Source organism: Chroicocephalus ridibundus, chromosome 7, assembly GCF_963924245.1.
Source record: "Chroicocephalus ridibundus chromosome 7, bChrRid1.1, whole genome shotgun sequence".
In the NCBI taxonomy this organism is placed as follows: Eukaryota; Metazoa; Chordata; class Aves; order Charadriiformes; family Laridae; genus Chroicocephalus; species Chroicocephalus ridibundus.
In genome coordinates this window covers 19,201,495-19,225,734 of record NC_086290.1, presented here as the reverse complement: position 1 = coordinate 19,225,734, position 24,240 = coordinate 19,201,495, and the positions used below count along the sequence as shown (strand labels likewise).

The window sequence follows — 24,240 nt, the reverse complement described above, 5'->3', positions numbered from 1 at the left end:
CTTAAATAGACTCTCCCGTATGGAACCTCTAATGTCAGTTAAGACGGCAGGTAACACTGACACCCTTCCTGCAGCCCAGGCATTAATCACGTCTCTGTCCCCCGTGTAGGCACCTGTGTTCACAACTTGTAAGAGCTTAATTATTCTTCATAACTTTTCCTATTTTAAAAACAGTCAGTAGATTCAACACTTACAGGGAGGAGACAAACATTATTACATCTTGTTTCTGTAACAAGGCAACTAAATTACCTGTAGTTTAAGCAAAGGTGACACCCTGCTTTAGTTTTGTACTCATTCTGAATCTTTCCTTCTTTTATTATTTCTATACTCCTTGGAGCTTTCAAATGCTTGTTTACCTTGGTGAGAAGAGGCATTGTACTTTATCAATCCTTTAGGCATTCTAGTTTGTTTTCAAAACTTAAAAGTTCTCTCTCCAGCTGCCAACACCCATAGCCAACAACTCATTTTCAGTATCGGAAATGTTGCTAATTCATAAATAAATGCTCCATTAGTGTAAATCAACTTGCTTAGCATGTTTTATTTTTTTTGTGGGGTTTTTTTTTAAGCCATAGTATTCACTATGAATGATTTTGCACACTAAATCTGAGTTTAAATATACATGTAAGTGACTACACTCAGTGTTAGGAGATATTAACTGCAAACTTTACTATTTCACTTCAAGCTCTAGTTCTCCTTATAGATTACAATTACTAGCTAAATTATGAGAAGAAGAAACAACTCCTTGCACTGTTCCAATTATGTGTATTAATTTTCATGTTAATATTCCTTAGTTTTGAATATAGATTAAAATTAACTGCTCAAGAGAAGTCTGAAATGATTCTGATGTACCAATTTGGAATTTTGAGGAGAAAAGGATCCATAGGTCAAAACCTGTCCAGAATCCACCTTCACAACAGTTTAATTTCACGTTACTTTTCTACCAAAAATAAATTGGCACATAAAATACTATAGGCACATACCTGTCTTTCTACAGAAGATTATAACCCAAAGTTCATCAAATTCTTACCTAAAACTTTTAAGGATTTAACAGATAAAACCAACAGGCTAGATCTTGGGTCTTTCAAATAGTATACCTGGCTTCAGATGATGCCATTTGAAAAAAAACAGACATCTGGAAACTGGAACCAGTTTACTTCCATCTCTGACCACTTCTTTTTCCACAAATGGCTGATAACGTAACAGAGCCTTGGAGTGACAGCCGCAGCTTCTCTGTGCTACTTACACACTATGTGGGAGCTCGCTAGGGGTCACACGTTTTGAGATTTCTTTGGCCCGTTTCTGCTAGTCTTCCACAGAAGTTTATGCATTTCTTCCATGAAGCAAAGAGGAAGAAAGACTTTATTAGCTAATCTCTACATGGAGGCAAAGTATTTTACACTGACCCTCCACAGCATGTGCTATTATCACTGTTCATAAACTTCACTGCCTGCCAACTTTAACAAAGGAGCACCATCCTTATGAAGCAGAGTACCAAATTAAATTAACTGGTGTCAGAAACCCAAACAAGAAAGCATTTGTATCTGCAATGCAAAAGATCTGCTGGTACTTTTGGTTACATTATGGTATTCAAAGAAGGTCAGACAGTTCTCCCACTGCACACAGAGTTTTGCAAGACTGTCCATCTCACTGCAAAACAGCAAATACTGCCTTCATTCTGCCTGCCCACAGATTTATTGGATAATTTCTTAGGGAACTGGAGAAAAAAAAAAAAAAAAGGGATTTGGAAACTGCAAGGAATATTGAACATTCTTTTTTCCCAGGCATTCCTGTATAAGCTGGATACGGCCACTACTAAAATTCAAAAACTGTTCTAAAAAAAATACTGTTATTGTACTACTTACTGAAAATGGATGTTTCTTCTGAATCAACTATACATGCTGTCAGTCAGTGAAACGAGCAGCTTGATGGCCAGCCGTCTCGTAAAACCCAACCAAACTCTGGTTTTGTTTTTGTTTAGAACAGCAGAATTCCAATTTCAATAATAACTGATAAAATTAAATTACTGCTATGAAAATACTGGTGGGGGTTTTTTGCTTAATTTTTTTCAGCAATTTTTGTAATAAGAAAAGAATCACGTTCAAGTTATGAACAGAAGATTACATTGTAATATTAAATTATGCATGATATTATTTTTGTTTCAAACAGGTAAAGAGATGATCCAATATAAAAAGCAGCCCTTTACTTGGGCAGCCCTTGTTGATGAAGTGTTAAAGGCATTTGCCATTCTAACAGGATAAAAACTAACGCCTTGAAGTGTTATCTACTCAGGCCTTTTAGCAAATTTGTTAACACTTTTAGGTATATTACTCCACCTTTCTCTTAGTGTGAACTGGTATCAATTATTTAGCCAATTTTATTATGTTATTAAAATACCTGCTGATTAAATGTGAACTAAAGTGTCATTTTAGAGCACTGCTCTTTATTTGTACTATTTTACATTTATTCAAAGAGGTACAGAAAGTCGACTCGATTAATTACACAAGCAACTGAGAAATGTTCCACAAATTGGGGCATTGTCTATTGTTTAAATGGATCTTAAACACTGCTCTGGTTTTACGTTAATAGCACAAAAGATGATTTTGAAATACATCATAGCTGTTTCAAGAAGCCCAGTTTTGCAAGGGCAACTGTAATAAAAAAGGCAGTGAACTAAAGTGCTGTAGAGCAAATCTTACCTTTATTGCACCAAACAACATATTTCTGTGTAGAATATAAGAACTGCTACAATCATAATTTTTTTTTTTTAGTTTTGCAATCAGAACAATTTAAATGTGAACATAGGACACACAAGCGAATGCTGACCGCTATAGTGTTTATTTCTTTCCCAGTAAGCTAAGAAAGAACCTTTTAATAGTTTAATTTTGCGAGTATTAAACAACTAGTGTGAAAAACAAGCTGCATGTAAACTATTTCTACTGCCTCTGCTTCAATGACTAGCTGAGGCAACCTGTTATAGGAGGTGTTAATTGGCAATAGGAGTACAAGTCAGAAGCATGTTCCCCATCGTCCTAACCCAGCAAGGCTAGGTCATTAAAGTGGAAATGAATTCTTTCATGCCGACTTAACCCTTTCAGTACATATTTTCAGCTGTTATATCTAAAGACAATTGAGAAAGATTAACTAAAAAAAAAAAACAAGACAGAAAAAACTTGCATTACTTTTGAATTTAAGAACTGTTCACCCCCCCACTTTTTCTTCCCTTCTCTACCTCCTCCAAAAGAAGTGTTTCAGATAATCATGATATTTATTATGTAGGTGGGGGGGAAGAAGGGCAACTAGGGTATAAATGCAATGACAATCATTGTAAAACAATAATTTCTCATATTAGCGGATGTGTGGAAAGATCAGGCACTTACAGTGAGCTTGAAACTATCATTTTGTGGAGGTAAACCCAATGGTGGCGTATAGCTTTGTACGAGGGGAAAAACATTACAGAATACTACCTGCAGAGAGGACATAAACTCGAGCAAGTGTACAGAGGCGGCAGAGGTATTAGTGATAATAAAAAGACCTTAGAAGTTCACCAGAGTACCACTGTTCTTCTCTACTTACCCTTTGTCAGTAAGTGGTATAACCTGATGATATAGTGACATAATGAATAAATGATTTCTTAGATCAGCATAGTGCTTTTTACACATTACTAAACCTAAAAATCTAAGCAAAATTGTGATTGTGGAACAATTTTTCCTGTACCGAGACAATACACTTACAGAAAATACCAACTCGTAACTCCCATCAGCGGAAGGGGTGAAGGGAGTAAGCCATATTATCCCTGCACCTCAGTGGTTTTAGCAACGTTGTCATGACAAGCACCAGAAGCCACGTACTGCATTTTCTCCAGTACTGGAAGTTAACATGATCAGTCATGACAGAGAAAATGATCCAGTTCATAAAAAAAATTGAAAAAAATCAAAGAGTTCGTAAAAAGGGAAAAATATATTATTTTGCACTGTGAATCACACACTAATTAGTAACAAATTTGAAATTTTATTGCAGTTTTCAAGCTCGTACACACAAAATTTTACAGTTAGTTCCACATCAACAGGATTATATTTTGAAACTAGCATTATGTCTAAACAGTTTGCATGTTTAGGCCCATTTTTATACCAATTATAATCAAGCATACATAACAGACCACAAAATACCGTAAGTCTCAACAAACAGCCTAGATTTCTGAAAGGATCACATTGTCTTGTTACACCATATGTCAGATGAAATAAAAATTGTAGTAATATGTTTAGTCTCATAGACAGTCTCATAGCCTCCAAAATGGAGTAGAGATACTAGGGAAATATTATGGCATCAATTGCTACTTTAAATTAAAAATATCTGCCAAAAAACCTTAACAGGCTAGATAAAAAAAAAAATCCTCAGTATGTTTTACAAAATCCTGTCTCCTAAAAAAAATTTATCCAGGTTCACATTTACAACAGAGCTCCATAAACAGCAATATAGATGGACTTGAAATATACAATGTCTCCCATCTCCCCTCCTCTTCAGAAACCAAAATTACAGAACATAGAACTTTGTATAGCTTCGAGCAGTTGGTTAAACTGGTTGGGATCACCAGTTTGCAAACACCTCTTCCGTGCAGAGCCAAAACTTTACTATGTACCTTGTCTGTTTGTTTGGGGTTTTTGTTTCTGTGGTTTGTTGCGTTTTTTTTGTTTGTTTGTTAGTTAAATTAAGCAGAACTTCAAACAAAAATAATCTCTAGTTTACTGGGACACTCCACAGAGAACCTGGCCAGAATTGCAGTTAAAGAAAACAAGAAAAGAAAGGAAGCCACCAAGGTTTAGCTTATATTTCTGTCCTATCCATCTATTGGTAATCTTTCTTGCACCATGAAGAGTTTCATGGAAGAGATATGGCAACCCACCAACACGAGCACGTGCAGGATTTCCCAGATACCTATAGAGTGTAAGATGTTTTGCTCATCTCATTGCCCAAAATTGGCAAAAAATTTAAAAGGTCTTTTATAAAAATCAGCACTCCTGTTTTCCAATACTACCATTGAAAATATTCTTGAAGACTGAGGCTTAAAGTTTACTAAGGAAAAAAATATATTTACCAGGATCTGGCATCAAATGATGCTAGTTGAATTTATTTTGAGGTCAGATAAGCTTAATTTTACTAAATTGTACTTTACAGAAAGTCATTCTACTTAGTCTGATTTTTTTTTTTAGAAATAGATATTTATTACCCAATATTAACGTGTATTCATGATATAAATTTATTTACATATATCATCTTGACACAATTTGCAATAGTCAGACTTTCTGCAGTGTTCCCAACGCAACTGTTGCAATGAAACTGCCGCTTAAGTGTAATCTTTCCTGGTTTTGGTGTTTCCTTTCTCTTTATCCCATACAATCTACAAATTCATTGAGACACGCAAAAAGCATGGGAAGGTATGCTGCGTCACTGTAGTTAATAGTCATTATTGAACATAAGGACAATTTGGACTAGATGACCTTTAAATGTCCTTTCCAACGCAAACCATTCTACGATTCTATGACAATGTTATGGTTTATCAAAGAGCCGTAAGATCACGGACACAAAACAAATCCTCAGTAATGTTGTACACGTTTTCAAAAAGAACTACTATTTTTCCCAACCTCAAGCTACTGGGAGAAAAGAAAATCCAGAAAATACAAAGGTCAGTTTCACTCCAGAATAAAACCAGGATTAACCTGTTATCTATTCCTATCACCATTACAGAAGGTATTGGGATTTAGAAATGAGAGCCTCAAGGCAGGTAACGAGTCAGCATTTGTACCTTTTGTCTGCCTCCGGAAGTCTTGCTCTAATGCAGATTTTTGATTACCTTATTCTAGACACAGTTCTGCCAAGAAAGCAAGGTAGCCCTCAGTGGGTGCTGTCTTGAGTTCACCCTAAAATACACTTTGTGCAGCAGAGCAGTTAAAAGGAATTTACTCAATATGTAAGAGAACACACCAGGTTCTATATGCCTACAGGCTCTCTGTTGTGAAGAGCTGGTCCTCAGGACACAAGCAGGTGAACTGGGAGACTCAGTGGGAATATGCCAGGAGGTTAGTTGTTTGTAACACTTTTTAAAAACAAACAATAAACCCCACACCACTATTAACACAAGAACAACACTTCAAACTTCTATGAAAATCTGAAGAGAATTCTTCTACACCACAGGAAGAAAACAGAAGCCCTTGTTCAAAGGTGCTGTATAGCAGCATTGCAACTTAGTATTCAATAGCATGGGATTTCAGAAAGAACAATTTCTAACAGAAATAAATTAAATCGATCACTGTAAGGAGGCTGTTTCCAGCATACAGAAAGGAACACTTCAAGTGAACAGGTGTAATGCAAAAGGCAAAGATGTCTGCTCTCGTTTAGTCTTTTTCCCTGTTCTTTCTCATTATGGCTACACTCATTTCCTTGTCCAAGCTCCTTTGTCTCTTCTGGTGAAAGTCGGCTGGACTGCACTGGCAATTAAATTGAGAAGAGAAAAGCTAATTGCCTAATTATTAGAAATAAGGAAGTTTAAGATCTGAGGCCAAGAGGAGGCAGCTAAAAATGTTCTCCAGAGTTTACAGGAAAATAGTAGATCAGAGGAAACTGATAATGCTCAGGCACAACCCACTAGCTTTGTTATTTTTAGTTTTGTTTGTTTGTGATAGCGCAGCCCATGATACTTTAAGGCAGCTTTTATAACACAAAGTACACACTGTGTTGTAAGTACAGTCATAGGACTGTTCCTAAACCCAAATCTAGCATGCTTTTCTCTCCCTCTCCCATTAGCACTTTTGGATATAAATCACGTTACTATCACTCAGCTGTGTTTCAAACGTAGATGTGATGCCCAATCACTTTCAAATAAGCCTATGCCCCCCATGAAGCTATCATCAGCTCCAGTGTAAGAAGATCCAGGCCACACCGGTACCCTAAATTTTATATGAGGCTTTCAGTTGAACAGCCCTGTGTTAAAACACTAACCGATGCAGTAAAATACTCAGCCCAGTCAATGAAAGTAAAACAGCACAGTTCGCTGCATCTAAGGTGTTCTTTTTTCTCCTTAAAACAAAATCATACATTTTGGATATATAAACCGATGCTGAGACTTTCTACAGGAGATAACACAGGCAATGGATTAAGTCCTTTGAACTTTTTATGGGAGCTGATGTTGGATGTTTTTAATGGATGAAAAGTGTTTGTCACTGAGAAGGCTTCTCTACTTTTTAAATGGGTTGATACCTTCTGGGGAAAAAATAGAACTGGAATAACCACCCAAATTGTACACCATCTTATCTACTGGGAGGTATGCTAGAATTCTAGAAATATTAACATTCTTAGTACTTGAGAACTTTGCTGGAAAGCGTCTCAGAAGCAATGGCACAGAAACAATGCACAATTTTAAGAGCTATAATACAGATTTATTCCCCTGGTAGAGTATTCTCAAAAGGAGTATATCTGAAGCTTCAAATACGTGTGAGAAACAGACATTAGCATATCACCACAATTCAAACCACATAAAGCACATACACCCAGGAGACACAGGAAGGAAAAGGTCATTCAGGTGCAACATACCAAAACGCTCTAGAGCTTTCCAAAGGAAAAAGCACTTCATTACATTAAAGACAATACGTTTGCACCCTTCAAACTAAAACCCAACCTGTTTCAAGAATCAATTAACCAAACCAATTTTCAATAAGATATTGGATGGGGTTTTGGCATTTGGGGCTTTTTTTGTGGGGGAGGGATAGGGGTGTTTGTTTGGGTTTTGAGGTGTGTGTTTGTTTGGGTTTTTTTTTTTGGTTGTTGTTTTTGTTTTTTACATAGGGAATCTTAGGATTCAGATTACCCAGCTAGAACATGTCATTTACTTCAAGACACACATCAGCTTAATGAAGTAGCTCGAAGAAACTTGCATTTAATTGTCAATTGGGAATGAACTACACTGAGCCTGACCCTCCTTTGCCTGCCAGATTACCAACTCTTATTCTGAAGCCCCACAAAATACTGAGCCAGTAGTGCTCTTTTCTAACAACCATCCTGGATAGATCAGCAGATGAAACAGAACTTTAGATCAGTGGCAGGTCTCCCAAGTTCCCACGGTGCCATAGATTTACTAAACGGGATCAGCATGTTCTAAAAAACCATGATAATATGAGGGAAAAAGGTTCCACAGCATCGAGCAGTGCAATGCTTGAAACCTCATAATCAAAGTGACAGTTTTCAAGTGCCATTTACAATGCCCTAATCTGGAAACATCCCAGCTAACCCATCTGATCAACTATTTCACAGATGGAAGCACTTGATGGCTAATTGGCAAGTCCATTATTCAAATAAAATAGCTATCTGCACTTCTATTTTCTATATTCCAAGTCAAGGTGTAAACACTCCTTATAAGACACAGGTCACTTCTCTGTCTCTCCCTCCCTTCCCATTTGGATTTTTTTCCCTTTCCCTCTGCCATAAAATATGTTAATTCAGAAATACAGAATCAGTTTTATTTTCCATTTATTGCACTAGAACAGTTGTCTGCACCAACAGAGCAATGTAAAAGAATATTTTAAAAATATATCAAGTAATGAAAAATTATTTCAACGCCATTTTAAAAGTGTCATTAATTATTTCACTGCTGCCTATCACATCTGGATTCAAAAAAATAGACAGGATTGTGTTAGCATGGACAAGAACTTGTATACCTTGGATTATTATTCTCAAAGTGTTAGGGATAGAGAGCTCTGCTAAAAATGCACTTAATTTGCTCACACTCTTAAACAGTATCTAGTAGGATTGCCTAATAGAGGCATATGTGGAACTGATTTCACTAGCAAACAGTAGTTCTGCGTACAAAATGAAGAGGAGTGTTGCTCCAAATTCCTGCCTGCTACATAAGTAGAAGCTTTTAAATACCCCACAAAGCCTGTTAATTTGTCTACAGCAAATGTACAATGCAAAGTGAAGTATTAAATCACTAGTGAAATTCTGTGGTAGGCAGTATTCCAGTGAGATGAACAGCGAGAGATGGAAAAGAATGAACTAGGAGAGGGAAGATAATAATTAAAAAAACCCAACATGACAAGGGGCAGAGGAAACCATACAAGAGAAGAAAAACAAAGGCATTGCCAAAGTCTGAACTCCGACAAACTACAGAAGGGAAATTAAAGTAATATGCATTTTGTTTGGGACGCTGCAACACTGTCAAACTTTAACCATTCCTCCACATCTTTTTTTAAAAAGCTTAAATCACTCATTCTTCTTATGTGTATATCACGGAAGCAGAAATTCAAATGCCTACAGTACCAGGCACATAAGACACAAACAATTTCTGCATGAGGTAGTGTTGCAAAGAAGGTCTTATTTATGGTATCAAGCTCAAAACTAAACACAGGTACCTTCCCATACAAAGAAAACAGTCAATGACCAAGTTCACTGCCAGAAAATACTGTGGATGGCTTATGTGATGCCAAAAGCTACCAGATTCTCTTCCCTCCTCTCTTGTCCACCCACTGCCCAATGAATACAGTCCTTTGTCCCTCTAAGACTAAAAGAGAGGAAATGGCTCAAAATTTCTAAGCCACAAGTCACTGTAGGGAAATTTTATTGTTGAAATATCACTTTAAGATCACTTCCTTAAAGATTAGTTCATTAGCCATATGAAGACAGGCTTACAGTCAATGGAATTTAGCACCAACAACAACATTCTTCAAAACTGAAGGCAAATCAGCCACTCAACAGCACACTTACGGAGCAAATTAGTAAGAAAAGAGAAGAATCATGAATTCACTGGAAGCAGTTTTCAAGTGGAATACAAGACACCAAAAGACTTGAAAAGAAAGTTGTAAAAACATGAATCCAAAGAGTACTTGGGACAACATATCTGAGTTTGGAAATTAAAAAAAGAAAACAAACAAAAACTCCAAACAAGATAAACAGAAGAAGTGCTTTTACCAAAGGGAAAGAACCAAGTAACTGCTGTTGAAGATAAGGCAAGTCAGTAAGAAAGAATTCCTTGGCAGAGATCAAATAGGAACTGTGCTGACCAAGCATTTGCTGTTAACTTGAACATTAGTTACAAAGCAAATCAAATGGACTGTTAGCAGACTTTATGTGATGCAGATCTCTTTCTAAGCAAAGATCTAGCTACAAGAAAAAAAATAATCCCAAACTGAGTTATAAAATTACTTTGAAAATGCTTCTCTTTTTCTACGAGACTATACACACAAATGATTCTTGTGTTAGCAAGAATGACTGTCAGATGTTTTTACTATGTTCAACCTTGAAGGTAAAACCTCTGAAGACAGAAGATCTATGACACAGCAATAAGAAAAACAAAAGCTTTGTACAGTGTTTAAAACAGTCTAGCACAAATGAACGGTAATAACTTTGTTTACTTTCTAGCAAGACAAAGTATGTCCAAGAAATACACAACTTCTCTCTTCTACCTCAAAGCCATCTGATTCACTCTGGATTCTCTCTCAATCTCAATTATCAATCAATCAATCTTCAGAACAGAAGTGAGCTTTGAAGGTCTATTGAAACACCATATTTTAAGGATATAAAATTATTATTTTTGAAAAGCCTTCCTGCTGATTCAATAAACCAAAAGACTACAAAAGTAGTCGAGATAGCCAGTGCAAGCAGCAACTTGCATAAATAGAATTCAGTTTTCCACCTTTTTTTAATCCAACACATACTCATCAATTCATTTAAGAGACAATTCCATATTTAAACAAACACAGAGCAGCTTTGCAGGCCAAAGCTGCCAGAGGAGTTCAGCGAGCTTCTTCTGAATGTTATGTTCTATTGTCTGCCACAATTTTCTAGCAAGCTTTAAGTTAAAGCTGAGAAATTCAGAAAGCAGCAGAGAGAGTTAACTGTAAATCTGAAAAACAGCTTTGATATGCGTCAAGTTCAGAGAGGACTAAGAAGTGAAAGCTTGAGTGATTAGACTGCGCAGATGTTAAAAAAATGAAGAGTCATGAAGCAGGCTGGCAGCTCAGAGGAACAAGAGAAATAACTGTTTAAGAAAGTGAAACTAAAAATAACTGAGGGCTGCTTGAAGATTCACTAAGAGAGCGTGAATAGAATTTTAGCTATAAAAAGGAAAAAAATTATGCACCAAAAGTTACAGCTTATTTGGCAAAACACCTAGAGGCTCTAAATCAGCTTACAATATTTCACCAAATGCTTCAGTATTGAACCACTCCTTTCCCAGTTATACTGGACACAAACACACTACACGGAACAAAAAGAAGCTGTGGGTTTAGCAATTTTAATCATCCCACAAGCAAACACACAAACATCATGAAGCCTAAGACAAACAGAACTGATCCCTCCAGAAGAACAAGAGTCTGGATTCTCAATTTAGAACAGAGTCCCTGAGGCAGATGAGGAAAGAACAGAAAGGTCAGCTACTGCAGCCAGCCAAGGCTACAAAGAAAATTACACTGCAGCCCTTTCCTTAAGGAAATAGTTCTTCCTACAAGCCTCAGACAAAGAAGTTCCTAATTATTTTTTTTCCTGTATCCACAGTAGTCAGCACAATGTAATAACAGCAGCTTGATTTTATTTTTGAAGACTGCTGGCCACACCAGTTGGCCAAGGAAAAAAGCACTAGGACTTGCTTCAGTGGTAAGCCATACAATGTGTGTAGGTCTCCCACCAGAATGGGACAGCTGACAGGGAGGCCTTTTTGCTTTGAGCAGAGTTACAGAAGTGAGGACAAAACAAACAAGACAAGACACAATAAAACACACATAGAGGTGGCTACAACTACCTGCAAGTGACACATTCAACCCAAATTACCTCACAAAACTTACATACACTTCAGTATCTTATAACGCCCATCACAGTATGATCCAAGGACCAAAATATATAATTTATGAAGGGGCAAGTTGTTATGCTCAGCCATTTAGAACAATCTTCACGTTCTGAAGATCCGTATTATTGGAAATTGATTTTTTAAATTTTATTCTGTGTTTCCAAGGCTTTTCAATCCAAACTTTAAAGTGTTCAGACAACAAATGAAAGGTTTATAAACATTCTGTAAACTCAGTGCCAGCACAAGAGTTCATATTGACAAAAAAACCCCAATCAGGCTGTAACAATGATTTGCATACACTTAACATTACATCCCCTAGAGTCAGGAATTATTACTATGAACTCTGCTTTTTCGATGCTGTTTTTAAACATAAAAAAGCAATATTCCAGAATTGATTAATATTAAAGAGAAGATATTGACAAGCTATATACTAACCTGTCCCAGCCCAGGCATACCTCCTCCAAGTCGCAGAAGTCTATCCATATTTCTAAAAAAACAGAAACAAAGGAAAAACGTTCCCAAGCTCTGAAGTGTTTACTAAATTGCTATCTATATAATTCACCTTCAGTCACTCAGTATGTCAAAAATATTGGTGGTAATTACAACACAACATCAGACTTCCTGTTAATTAACACCACATATTAATTCAAGAAGCTGTCTTCCATGCTAATTAACAGACCTTGTTTTATTGCTTTGGTTTTGGGTTATCCCCATTTCTGAAGACAAGCACTCTTGTCAAACTTTTCAAAACTTTCCTATCATTCAGTTAATTGGGAGATTTTTGTTGCTTAAGAACAGCACCTACATCCAGGAAGTGCCTAAAACTTATTAGATATACAATCAAGTTTACTCCAATTTGTTCAGAAAGCATCAATAAAAATGTGAAAGTAAGGATTTTAGCATCCTCATTAGTAAGTTCTGCGCTAATTAACTTACAGCTTGTCAGTTATCATCAAAACTACATGTGAAAGACACTGAGCAGATTATGGATCTCTGAATTAGCATCAAAAGCTTTTTTTTTAATGAACTCATTATACTAAAAGAAATACTGTAAAGTAAACATTTAATGTGTATATAGTTAGAACACTAGTGACAGTGCAGTCATTTAATACATTCCCAGTGTTGCATGTGCCATTGCTTTAGTGTAAGATTATTCCAATCAATGTAACTAACTTGTTACCTCAAAAAAAAAAAAAACAAACTTCTCTTTCTCTATCTTGCAACTTTCAAATGAGTGATCTCCAGGAATAAAAATTGTTAAGGTGCCCGACTAAAAAAAAAATTACACTGATGTTTATTTGTCTGCAGTTTATTCACTTTCTATTGTTGAAAAGCAAACTAATATTTAATTGTGGGTATCTAAGTAAGGGTTCCGTCCCAACTGTAACAGACTTTTATCTTGTTTACTTGGCTTTTTCAACTACTTAGCTTTATACAACAAAACTATGTGATAAAATAAACAAAAACTACTGAATATTACTTTTTAAACAGCTGCTTTCAGCAAATCAAGCCAGTTACAAGGCTTACAGAAATTAGTAAATTTTACTGGCTTATTTTATTTGTGAAGTAGAAGATACAAAGTAAAGCATCAGACACTATGATCATAATTGCACCAGTTTTAATACATTATAAAGCCTGTTCAGGTGCTCTAATAGCAATTGAGAACAGCAAGTAATGACATTTCCGAAATACATTCATCCTCAAAATGTTACATTACATGTAAGAAAATTATATACGTAATTCCAATACACTGCATTAACAATACTTATTCAAGAACCTTCTTTTAAAATTAATTATGCAACGGAACTTTGAACTTACCATGAAAAATAGATTTGCTTTGTATATTAAAAATAAAAGTCTTTATGTTGAAGGTAAATGTCATCTCATTAATCCTTCAGAAATTTGCTAATATTTTTACTGGCTAGATACTAACAGGCTTTATTTCAGTTTAAGTTTAAAACAAGTATTTTAAGCTTCTCGTTAACACACAGGGAGGCAGCATTTAAGGCTAACAGTGGACAAGATTATCTAACTCCTACTTTAATCATGTATGGAATTTTACCAATTTCAGACACATGGATCAGTAACACTTGCTCTATTTGTTAATTTCACTTTCCTAGTTTAATGCTCTAGCAAGCTATTAGTTTGTTGACTCACTACCTTGACTCTGTAGAACATGCAAACCCAACAACTGCAGCCTCAACTACGAATAAGTACTTTCTTAAAGCTACCTTGTCACTATATGAATTAATATGAAGTTTATTAAAGGTCAATGGTTATGTTTTTCTTTTCAGAAAGTCACTGAAACCAAGCTTCTTTATTACAGGCAAAAGCTGCACACAAAGTGTATACAGTTTTCTATCCTGAACTACAATAAATTCCAAATCAATTTGTAGGATTTCCACAGAAAGGTTAAGTTGCCATTTAAAGGTATTATGTAAGCACACGGTAAATGGCTCCAATAAAGCAGTCACGAGTACAAATTAACGCCAACTCCATTTCATTTTACCCCTTTGTGGTAGATACTCCTCCATTGAAACCCACAATGATTCATCTTTCATGACACTAGTGAGGGCTGAAGAGTAGCTGAGAAGTAGATTAAAACTACCAAAATTATGATTTTAATCAATCACAGTTGTACATTTATTTTAAGAAACTCTTAGTCTCTACAACTGGTAATCCTAAAACTGGCCTCTCCTACAACTACAGCAGCTTCCATAAGGTGATGAGATACATTACCTATGTACATTTAAGAAATAATATTGAATAACAAATCTTATACCTATTAACATTTCACTTTAGCAAGTGAAAAACAATAGTTTTTTTCTAGATCATTAATATTTTCTTTACGTAATTTATTCCAGTTTCTAACCCAACAGAATAGTACATCATTTATAGAAGCACATTTTGCTGTATTAAAGTTGGATTAGACTGATTAGTTACACAAACTCATTACTGATCAGCATAACTTTCCAGGTTTGGAACAACAAAAATCTCATTGTCTTACAGAACTGGAGGGATATAACACTTCCCACCTAACTATCACAGACTAGCCACCAAACTGAAGATGTTCAGATTCTCAAGATGATAGCACAGGAAGAAAATCTCCACAATCCAGTTCTAGATGCACCACAAATTATTTCACTAGCTCCATGGCTCTGGTTAGAGTTTTGGCAACTAATACTTTACTTTCTTATTTGTAAATGGAATTGTTTTAGTAGGTTATAGTATATTTAGACCTAAACATATTTGTTCATAAACATCTGAAGAATTTAGGTTAGCGATCCAAATTAAAACTAATTTTAATTTTTGTTAATCCACTGTGACCAAATATTATTTCAGCCATAGATCTGCTTACGAAATAATGCTTTTGTAAACCTTAAAACAGCTTGAGCAAAATTTTTAGACCTTAATTAAGATAACTTCAGCACTTACAAACAAAGCAAATATGCATTTCTAACCTGGTGCTCAGCAAGGGGTGATCGCAGAACAAACTCAGCAGCAGCTTCTGACTATAAAGATGATGCCAGTAGGTCTCTTTCCTATAGAAGGAAATAGAAAGCAGGGGAAGGGCAGAAACCCAGTAAAATTTAGAAACAGTACCACATGTAAAAAGAAGTATTACATTGATGACATACAAAAGGACAAAGCACCATTGACGAATAACCAAAAGAACACTTTTTTTGTTTTTTGGCTTGTATCATATAATCCCTGGAAGTGGTACATGCCACGTCTTGCTCAAGTATCTGTAACACTGAAAGAAGTTTCCAAGTTTCTCAAAATGACATGGAAGACTAAAGTACTTTAATAACCTGTTTAAACAACTTACAGCATATCAGTAATTTAAAATGCTGTTAGAAACTGAAACTATGGTCCTTTATTACTATTGTAGAAGATTTTGCCATAGCTAAGATGGCTTAACCACAAAGGCAAAGAGCAGTCTGCAAGTATGGATGGTTTTCTTGTCTATTTCTGCAGGAGCAGTTGGTGTGACTGGGAAAGTCTGAGGCCTTTAGGTTTGCCTGAATTCAAGTTGAAAAAGAATGCTTCACATTCAGTTTAGGAGTTAAAAGTCGTGTTGTTTTCCTCCCAGAGAACACTGCCCACTAATTGCATCCACTCAATCATTTGTAGTGTAGTGTTTTAAAACCGATCTGTGAAATGATCTGTGGCCACGATCTGATAGACATTTTTTTCAATGTCAATGTTAACATAAGGAGCAGTGGGGAAGCTGCTGCTGCTGCTTACCAACTTGATGCTGCCTTCTCAGTACTGCCAGGACAGCCATTTGTGTAGCCTTGCAGTAAACTGATAGGCTAACAAAAACGTTGGTTTTAACCCTGTTCGCTTCTCTGAAAGGATTCACACTGCATCCCAGAAACAGTTGTCTTGGCATAACAGAAAAAGAGGTCTTCTAACGCTAGTCCAGACTCCAGAAGACATTTATGTCAAATCATTCTTTAAGCTAAAGCTGCCCAAAGAATGTCTTTGGCATTTTTGGTTGTGTTTTTTGGTGGTGTTTTTTGGTTTTTTTCTTTGTTTTAAGTAACTGAAGTTATTTAACAGATACCCTTCTGAACCTTATCTCAAAGAAGTCCTGGTTTCGGCTGGGATAGAGTTAATTTTCTTACTAGCAGACGATATAGTGCTATGTTTTGGATTTAGGATGAGAATAATGTTGATAACACACTAATATTTTAGTTACTATCATTATATATCAATATATTATATTATTATAGTTACCTCATACTAGTATGAGAAGTCAGCAGCTTCTCATACTGGCCTGCCATCAAGAATATGAGGGGCACCTAAGAAGCTGGGAGGGGACACAGCCAGGACAGCTGAACCAGACTGGCCACAAGGATATTCCATACCATATGACATCATGCTCAGCACATAAACTGGGGGAGCTGGCCAGGAGGCGGGGGTGGAAATCGCTGCTTGGGAACTGGCTGGGCATCAATTACTGGGTGGTGAGCAATTGCATTGTGCATCACTCATTTTGTATATCCTATTATTATTTTCTCTTCGATTGCTGTCCTATTAAATTGTGTTTATCTCAACCCTCAATTTTTCCTTTTTTTTTTTCCTGATTCTTCTCCCCATCCCACTGAGGGGGGCAGAGAAGCGAGTGAGTGGCTGCGTGGTCCTAGTTGCCAACTGGGGTTAAACCACAACAGAAGAGCAAAGGAAGATGTCTTAATCTTCCTGGAAAGTTAGAGGAGAAAGAACAAGTCAGAGTTCCTCAGTGCTGACAGGTTGGGGTGGATTTCCACTAACAAGTCAAAAGAAGAGCTGCTACATTTCTGCCAGCTTCGCACAAGGAAATGGTCCAGGAGAGATCAGATGAGACAGGACCACAACAGCCAGCAGTTATAATAGCACAGGCTGCAACAGAACTGCCACCAGTTCACAAGCGGACTTCAGAGTTACAACCCAATTCACTTTTAGCCACCCAGGGATCTTGCATTCCCTTTAACCACCTCCTACAGCGATATTAAAGAAACAGATCTCTGTGAGATCCCTGGGGGAGGCACACCACGTGGTAACTTATAGTTGAGAATTTTTCCCCTTGCTGCTGCAAAGTGCAAAAGGCCAGTTTTGATTACACACTTGCCTGTTGTTTTTTCCCCTATATACATACACACACATACATATAAACTTACAAATATATAAAAAAACAGAGAAAAGCAAACAAACAGTTCACAGTAAATCTTACCTCCTTTCCTTCCAAGGTCAGCAAAAAGTATTTGGTAATATTTCGTTCTGTCTGCAAGGAAGAGTTAACAGTCTCTGTTTAAGTGAAGCTTTAAGGAAGTGAGTACACATATCATATATCCATACCGGAAAATTGCAGGCAGACAGTTATAATCTATAATCATAATGAATTTGTATTTTGGTGCACTGCAGGATTTGGATGACGTGCACTCATCGAGATCAATGTGATCACTGATGGCTTCAAAAAAGTTAAGCAACTTCTCTGCTTGTGTATGTCCTTGATTGAAACACATCAGCTAAAAAACCTCAGATGGTATTCAAAAAACCCAAACCTCCATCATTGTAATTTTCTTTTAACTGTCCTGGCCTCAAAAGGGAAAAATCTGTCGTTATTAATAATGCAGTGGAAGTATACATAGAGCATCTCAGAACTGATCTGAAAAAGGAATTTTTTTTAAAAACTCACGTCTAGTATTTGTTCATAATACTACTGTAATAATTGGCAAGAGTTGTCCCTTTGGAGAGCTCTGGTTCACCATTCAATTGTTGGTTATTACTTTCAAGTAATAATGTTGACTCAAATGTTGACTTAAATGCTGACTTCTAATAATGAAGTTTTTCCTTAGGTAACATAGGGATGAAATTATATAAATACATTATACAGAAATGCATATATACATGTGGGTATAAATCAATAGCTACTGTGCTTATACTTGGCATGTTTCAGCACGTATTTTGAAGTCGAATTGAAATAGTGTCTTAAATTACTGTATCCCTTTGCATGAGACACATGAGTTTCACACTACAGTGCACTATTTTTATCTAGCATTAACACTCTATGATGCAATCCCTCAACGAAAGAGGGTTCTCCTGGACTGACAACTTTTGAGTTGGTAAAAAAAAAATTTAAAAAAAATAATCAAAATTACCTTCAACATACATGGAAGAGAAAACACTGGCTACTAAACTGCCCTATTAGTGGGGAGAGTATCAGGTTAGACTCAGGTCTACTCACTCCACACTTTGCAGTTTGTACACTGAGTGATTTCATGCAAATAATTTCATTTTTAGTAACTCAGTTTCTCCACCTGAGACTACATATTAAGCTTTGTATAAGCACTTCCAGATCTCCTGTTGAGAAGTTCCACATAGCAGATGAATCAACAATTTTATTAACAGCAACTAAAACATGGTTTAAGGTTTTGCTGCGACTATAACAATTTCAACTTCACTAGGGATGATAAAAAGCTACGAAGGTAAATTAGTGGGTGGGAGGAATTCTATCTTCCTATACATTTTGTATGAAAAGAGGAAAGGAAAAAAAAAGATTACCATCAGTTCTCAGTAATCTGTTCATTAAAGCTAAAGATTAACCATGCCATGAATGAATGCACTCTCAGTAGTGCAAGTCCACAGCTACATAACTATTTTGCTTCCATAATGTGCTCAGCTATGTAAACCCAATGTTTCTCGACTGTAAAGACCTGAATCTCAATAGACCTGAGCTGGACTAGAAAGTAGGCAGGTTAGCTTCTCAGAGTCTGCTTTCTGATCTCTGGAAGCACAGCAAATCTAATTCTACCACATTCATTGCTGAACTGGAGTTACTAAAGTAACTCAGACACAAGCAGACTACTCTAAAGCTACTTAATGTTATCCCCACCAAACTTACAGATAAGGGAAGATTCATTAACAAATCACATCACCACAGAAACCCACAAAATTAATTTTAATTTTATGCTATATATAAAATAATGAGTTTCTCTGAAATCTGCAGAAGGGGAGGGGGTACACACATAACTGCTGTGGAACTGTTCCCCGCCCCCCAACTCCAGCAAGTACTCATCACACTGGTTCTCTGTTACTCAGAGTATCCTAACTACCTGTCCTTTCCCATCATCCCAGACATTAGGAGGTAGCTGTAGCTACTATTAGTATACACTCCACAATGCCTGTCATGATTGACTCAATTCACAGAAAGTTTACAAACCTATTGATATCTTGGTATTATTTAACCTTAATTTTGAAGTATGCTCTAACTTCTCATTTTCTTAACCATAGATATCAAGTCAATATCCCTGATGTTAGAACAGCTGATGGAATGCAAACTTCCCATTAAGCTATGGGCAAAACCTAGTTGCTCAAAGTCACGGCTAAGTGATACAGAAGCAATTAATTTGCAAGCCAATTTCTGAATTTCTTTACAAACACAAATCTTCCTCGTTTCCATAACACAAGCTCACAAACAGTGCTCTTCTCAGCAAATCTTCTTCCAAACGCGTTCCCTATATCCGAGGCATACAGCACACATGGGGGTAAAACCTTTAAAATTAATATAAACCTCTCAGACTTTTCAGCTTGCCTAGTACCTTTTCAACCATATATAGCTTTCAAATACATTTGCATAAAACTTTTCCAAAAAAGTCAATCTCGATCCTTGTTGTTTTCCTGGTTTTCTACAGTGTACCAGAAACATGTACAACTTTAAGAGATGACATCAGTACACACTCAGATTGTCAACTGTTTACAATTATCTAACTATACCACACAAACTTGTCCTGAAAACGATTAAGTTTGCTGCACACTAGAAACAGCACTGTTACTTTTTATTATCACTCCTTTCCTACTTAATTCTGCTTCCTCATTCCTGACACGGATTAAAGATTTTTTCTCCTTCACACATCCCAGCCGGCGCTTTGCCCTAGCTTCCTTCTCCCTCCATAATAAACTCGAGCCGGGCACTGCTGGCGATCGCAGCAGTGCTTCACTCCAGAAGCTGCAGCAGCCGCGTTTCAATCCGTGAAGTCTCTCTGAGGGGAAACAGACTGCTGCTACCCGCAGAACAGACTGGCGCTGGGAGGCACCGCCTGCGACACTCGGTGCCCGGCCAACGGCCCCAAGCCAGGCGCTGCCGAAGGGAAACGGGGCGGCTGCTCTCGGCCGGGAAGGCGGCAGGGCCGCTCCGGGCCCGTGAGGCGCCGAAACCCAGGCTGCCCGCTCCAGCGGCCGGCTCCCCCCTGCGCCGCTCCCCCGGGCCCGGCCACCTCCTCGCCCCCACTGTCGGCGGCCCCGCCGCGGCCCGAAAGCGTCCAAACTTTCTTCAGGCGCAACCAGCACAAACTCGGCCAGACACCGCCGACCCGTCAGGGCCCAGCGCGCTCCCCGCCCGGGCCAGTGCCCCACGGGGAGAAAGCCACCCCCACAGGGCTACCAGCCCTGCCCGGGGAAGCGACGGCGCCGCTCCCGTTCCCACTACCCGCCTCCCTGCCCGGCGCTCGGGCCCACTCCAGGCGGGCCCCACTCGCGCCGCCACGGAGAGGCCGCCCCACGCCGCAGCAAGGCCCCCAGGGGCGGCGTAGGGTCTCCGATGGTCCCCACGAGGAGGGCGGCCGCCCCACCAGACCCTCACCTGCGGTCAGAACCCTCCCCGGCCGCGCCGCCTCAGCCTGGGCCGCCGTGAATCAGCCGGATTTCATTCAAACCGAGTCCGCCCAGGCCTCGGCGAGGACTTCCCGGTTCAAAGGGCACGCGGCGGGGCCTTCCGGTCCCGCAGCCCGGGAAGGGGCGGGGGGGGGCTGGGAGCTATGGCAACGGCGCGTGCCGCCGGCGGGTCCGCGCTTGGCGCTGGCGCTTGGGAGCTGCCGCGGCCATTAAACCGTCCTCTGCCCCGGCCGCTGTAGCCGTCGGCCTTCCTCGGGGAGGCGGAGCAAGAAAAGAGGCCTCTCCTGGGCATCACAGGGGCGCGTAGCCGCAGCCGGCCGCGGCGGTCCCCGGCGGTCCCCGGCCCACCCGTGCAGGCCAGCCCCAGGGACGGCGAGACCCGAGGGGGAAGTTGTGGCCGGCCTGAGGCCTGCGGCTACTGAGAGCCTGGCGGTCGTAGTGAGAAGGGGCCTGAGAAGCCCCTGAGGCAGCAGGATGCTCTGGTCCCACCTGCGTTGTCCATTGTGCTTGCTGGAATGTGCACTAACAAATCCGTTAGCTGTTGCAGTTACTTTTCTTTTGGGCGCAGAGACCTTCAGAGGGATGCTGTCTTAAGCGGCGCAGAGTGGAAAGTGGTACATGCTGAACTGAAACGCTTAAATGGTTTTGCTGCAAAGTGTTGTGGGTTAACTTTTTCCGTAGCACAGAATCAAATTGCAGCTGAATGGCGCCTGTGCTCAAATAACTGGACAATAAGATGGCAGAAAAATCAACGAATATGTCATAAAATCAATAAAAGAATTATTACTGTCATAGGAACACTACTACACGTACTCCTCTCGAAAACAGTATTACAGAAAATAAGAGGATTTAGAAGAGAGTAATAAGAAGGGTAATATGTATATAAACAGCATAAGCAGAAATGGAAAAAAGAATTTTTGCCAAACAGAGAAGACAAATAGGAGATAATCAGATAAAAGCATGCATGCTGATGAATGATGCAGAGAAGCAAACCGGAATTTCAATTATCCTTATGTTAACACAGGAGCAAATACTCTTTTGTAAATTAAAAGAGGAAAACATAAGGCGAAGGAAATACTTTTTCAGACAATATGTGAACATGTGCCTCAGCAGGTTTGCCGACGACGCCAAGCTGTGTGGCAGGGTCGACATGCTGGAGGCGAGGGATGCCATCCAGAGGGACCTTGACAGGCTTGAGAGATGGGCCCATGCAAACCTCATGAAGTTCAAGCAGGCCAAGTGCAAGGTCCTGCACCTGGGTCATGGCAGTCCCAGGCACAAATACAGTCTGGGCAGAGAAGGGCTTGAGAGCAGCTCTGAGGAGAAGGACTTTGGGGTGTTTGTTGATGAGAAGCTCAACATGAGCTGGCAATATGCGCTCACAGCCCAGAAAGCCAACCACATCCTGGGCTGCATCAAAAGAAGTATGGCCAGCAGGTGGAGGGAGGTGATTCTGCCCCTCTACTCTGCTTTGGTGAGACCCCACCTGGAGTACTGCATCCAGCTCTGGGGCCCCCAACGTGGACCTGTTGGAGGGAGTCCAGAGGAGGGCCATGAAGATGATCAGAGGGCTGGAGCACCTCTCCTATGAAGACAGGCTGAGAGAGTTGGGGTTGTTCAGCCTGGAGAAGAGGCGGCTCCGGGGAGACCTTAATAACGTCCTTACAGTATGTAAAGGGGACCTACAGGAAAGATGGGGAGGGACTCTTTATCAGGGAGTGTAATGATAGGACATGGGGTAACAGTTTTAAACTGAAGGAGGGTAGATTTAGATTAGATATTAGGAAGTCTTTACTCTGAGGGTGGCGAGGCACTGGAACAGGTTGCCCAGAGAAGTTGTGGATATCCTATCCCTCCAAGAGTTCAAGGCCAGGCTGGATGGGGCTTTGAGCAACCTGGTCTAGGGGGAGGTATCCCTGCCCATGGCAGGGGGGTTGGAACTAGATGATCTTTAAGGGCCCTTCCAACCCAAACCGTTCTATGATTCTAACTCAGTGCCTCAGTAACTTATGGCTAAAATAGTATGACTTTTAAAAAGTTCATTTATATCTAGTTACTGAAATATTACAAATATTTTAGAAAGTATTGGACAACTTAAGTACCTATAAAAGCAATTTATTTGGACTGTGTATAGTTTCCACCATGAATGACCAAGAAGAGCATTATGGTTTGTTTTTGAGAACTCCTTTAAGAATTGAGAATGTAGTATTAGAAGATGGTCAGCATTTTCTGCTCACAGACATCTATGTGGAAGCCTAGGTGAGAAGGTAGTATCTTATACTGAAATAACCTCAGACAGATGTAGTCACCCCTTCCATGACACTTTGGTGGACTTGGAAGTATTAGGGTTTTTTACTGTGATGTGTAAAATGAATCAAAACAAAGTGAATTACAATGATAACCTACTATTCTGCTTTTTAAGAGGGGCAATCTTTTTGAAAAACAATATTCTTATAATTGTCTCTCCCATCCCTTTTCAGATCTTTACTAGGCTGAGGGAATCACAAGAGTTAAAACTCCCAAAAGATTCTTAAAAAGCTGAAGGCTTAAAATGTAGTTTATATTGTGGGTCAGCCATTTATTTTTCATGTTACTAATGCAAAACTTATTACTGCAGTTTATTGCTGCACCCACAGCCAAATTATTAAAAAAAAAAAAAGAGTAAAGATGTATGTGTGTCTGTCTGTGTATGTGTATGTATGTATGTTTGTCTCATACAGAAGAAAACTTGCACCCTGCTTCACATTCTTTCCTGTTCTAACATGGTAAAACTTAGCTCCTACAGTCTTGAGACTGTATTTTGAGACTTTTGCATATTTTAATGTTCTCAAAAGTAATTAAAATAATTATGTAGTCAAAGGTTCTTTCTTTTATTTTAAGACTACGTTAATGAGCTGAAGTATTAATTCAGTGAACTGAAATGCGTTATATATTTTACTGATTTTCAAGAGCAATCCTTTTTTATTCCTCCATGTTCACTGTAATTATGACACATTAATGAGAAATACTCGTTATATTTTGATTCTCACTCTGCAGTCGTGTCTTCAAGGAACTCTGAACTTCTGAGGAAAGAAACAAAAATATTTATAAAAAGTCAGCATTCCCCTGGGTTAACGTGTATAATAAGGAAAAGCAATATAGTAAGATCCTAGTAATTTACCTATACCCACTGACTTAAATGAGCTATGTAATTTCAAACCATGTGAAGATTTGTCCCTTCTCCTATGAAACACAAAGTGAAACAGACTTTCATT

The 24,240-nt window shown here is 38.7% G+C and overlaps 1 protein-coding gene across 2 annotated transcripts in view; it reads right to left on the bottom strand.

Moving 5' to 3' along the window:
• The window catches only part of PSMD14 (proteasome 26S subunit, non-ATPase 14), a 48,710-nt gene extending 27,621 nt beyond the window's left edge, over positions 1-21,089 (bottom strand). Inside the window, exons 1-4 of one of the 2 annotated variants that reach the window (XM_063341622.1) lie at positions 20,955-21,089; positions 17,547-17,597; positions 15,289-15,369; positions 12,263-12,314 (exon numbers count right to left, since the gene is read on the bottom strand). In XM_063341622.1, coding sequence (XP_063197692.1) covers positions 12,263-12,310 — 48 coding nt within the window. In that variant the 5' untranslated portion in view covers positions 12,311-12,314; positions 15,289-15,369; positions 17,547-17,597; positions 20,955-21,089. The remainder of the gene's footprint in view (positions 1-12,262; positions 12,315-15,288; positions 15,370-17,546; positions 17,598-20,954) is intronic. The other variant, XM_063341623.1, reaches the window with a different exon arrangement.
• Positions 21,090-24,240: the final 3,151 nt, after the last annotated feature.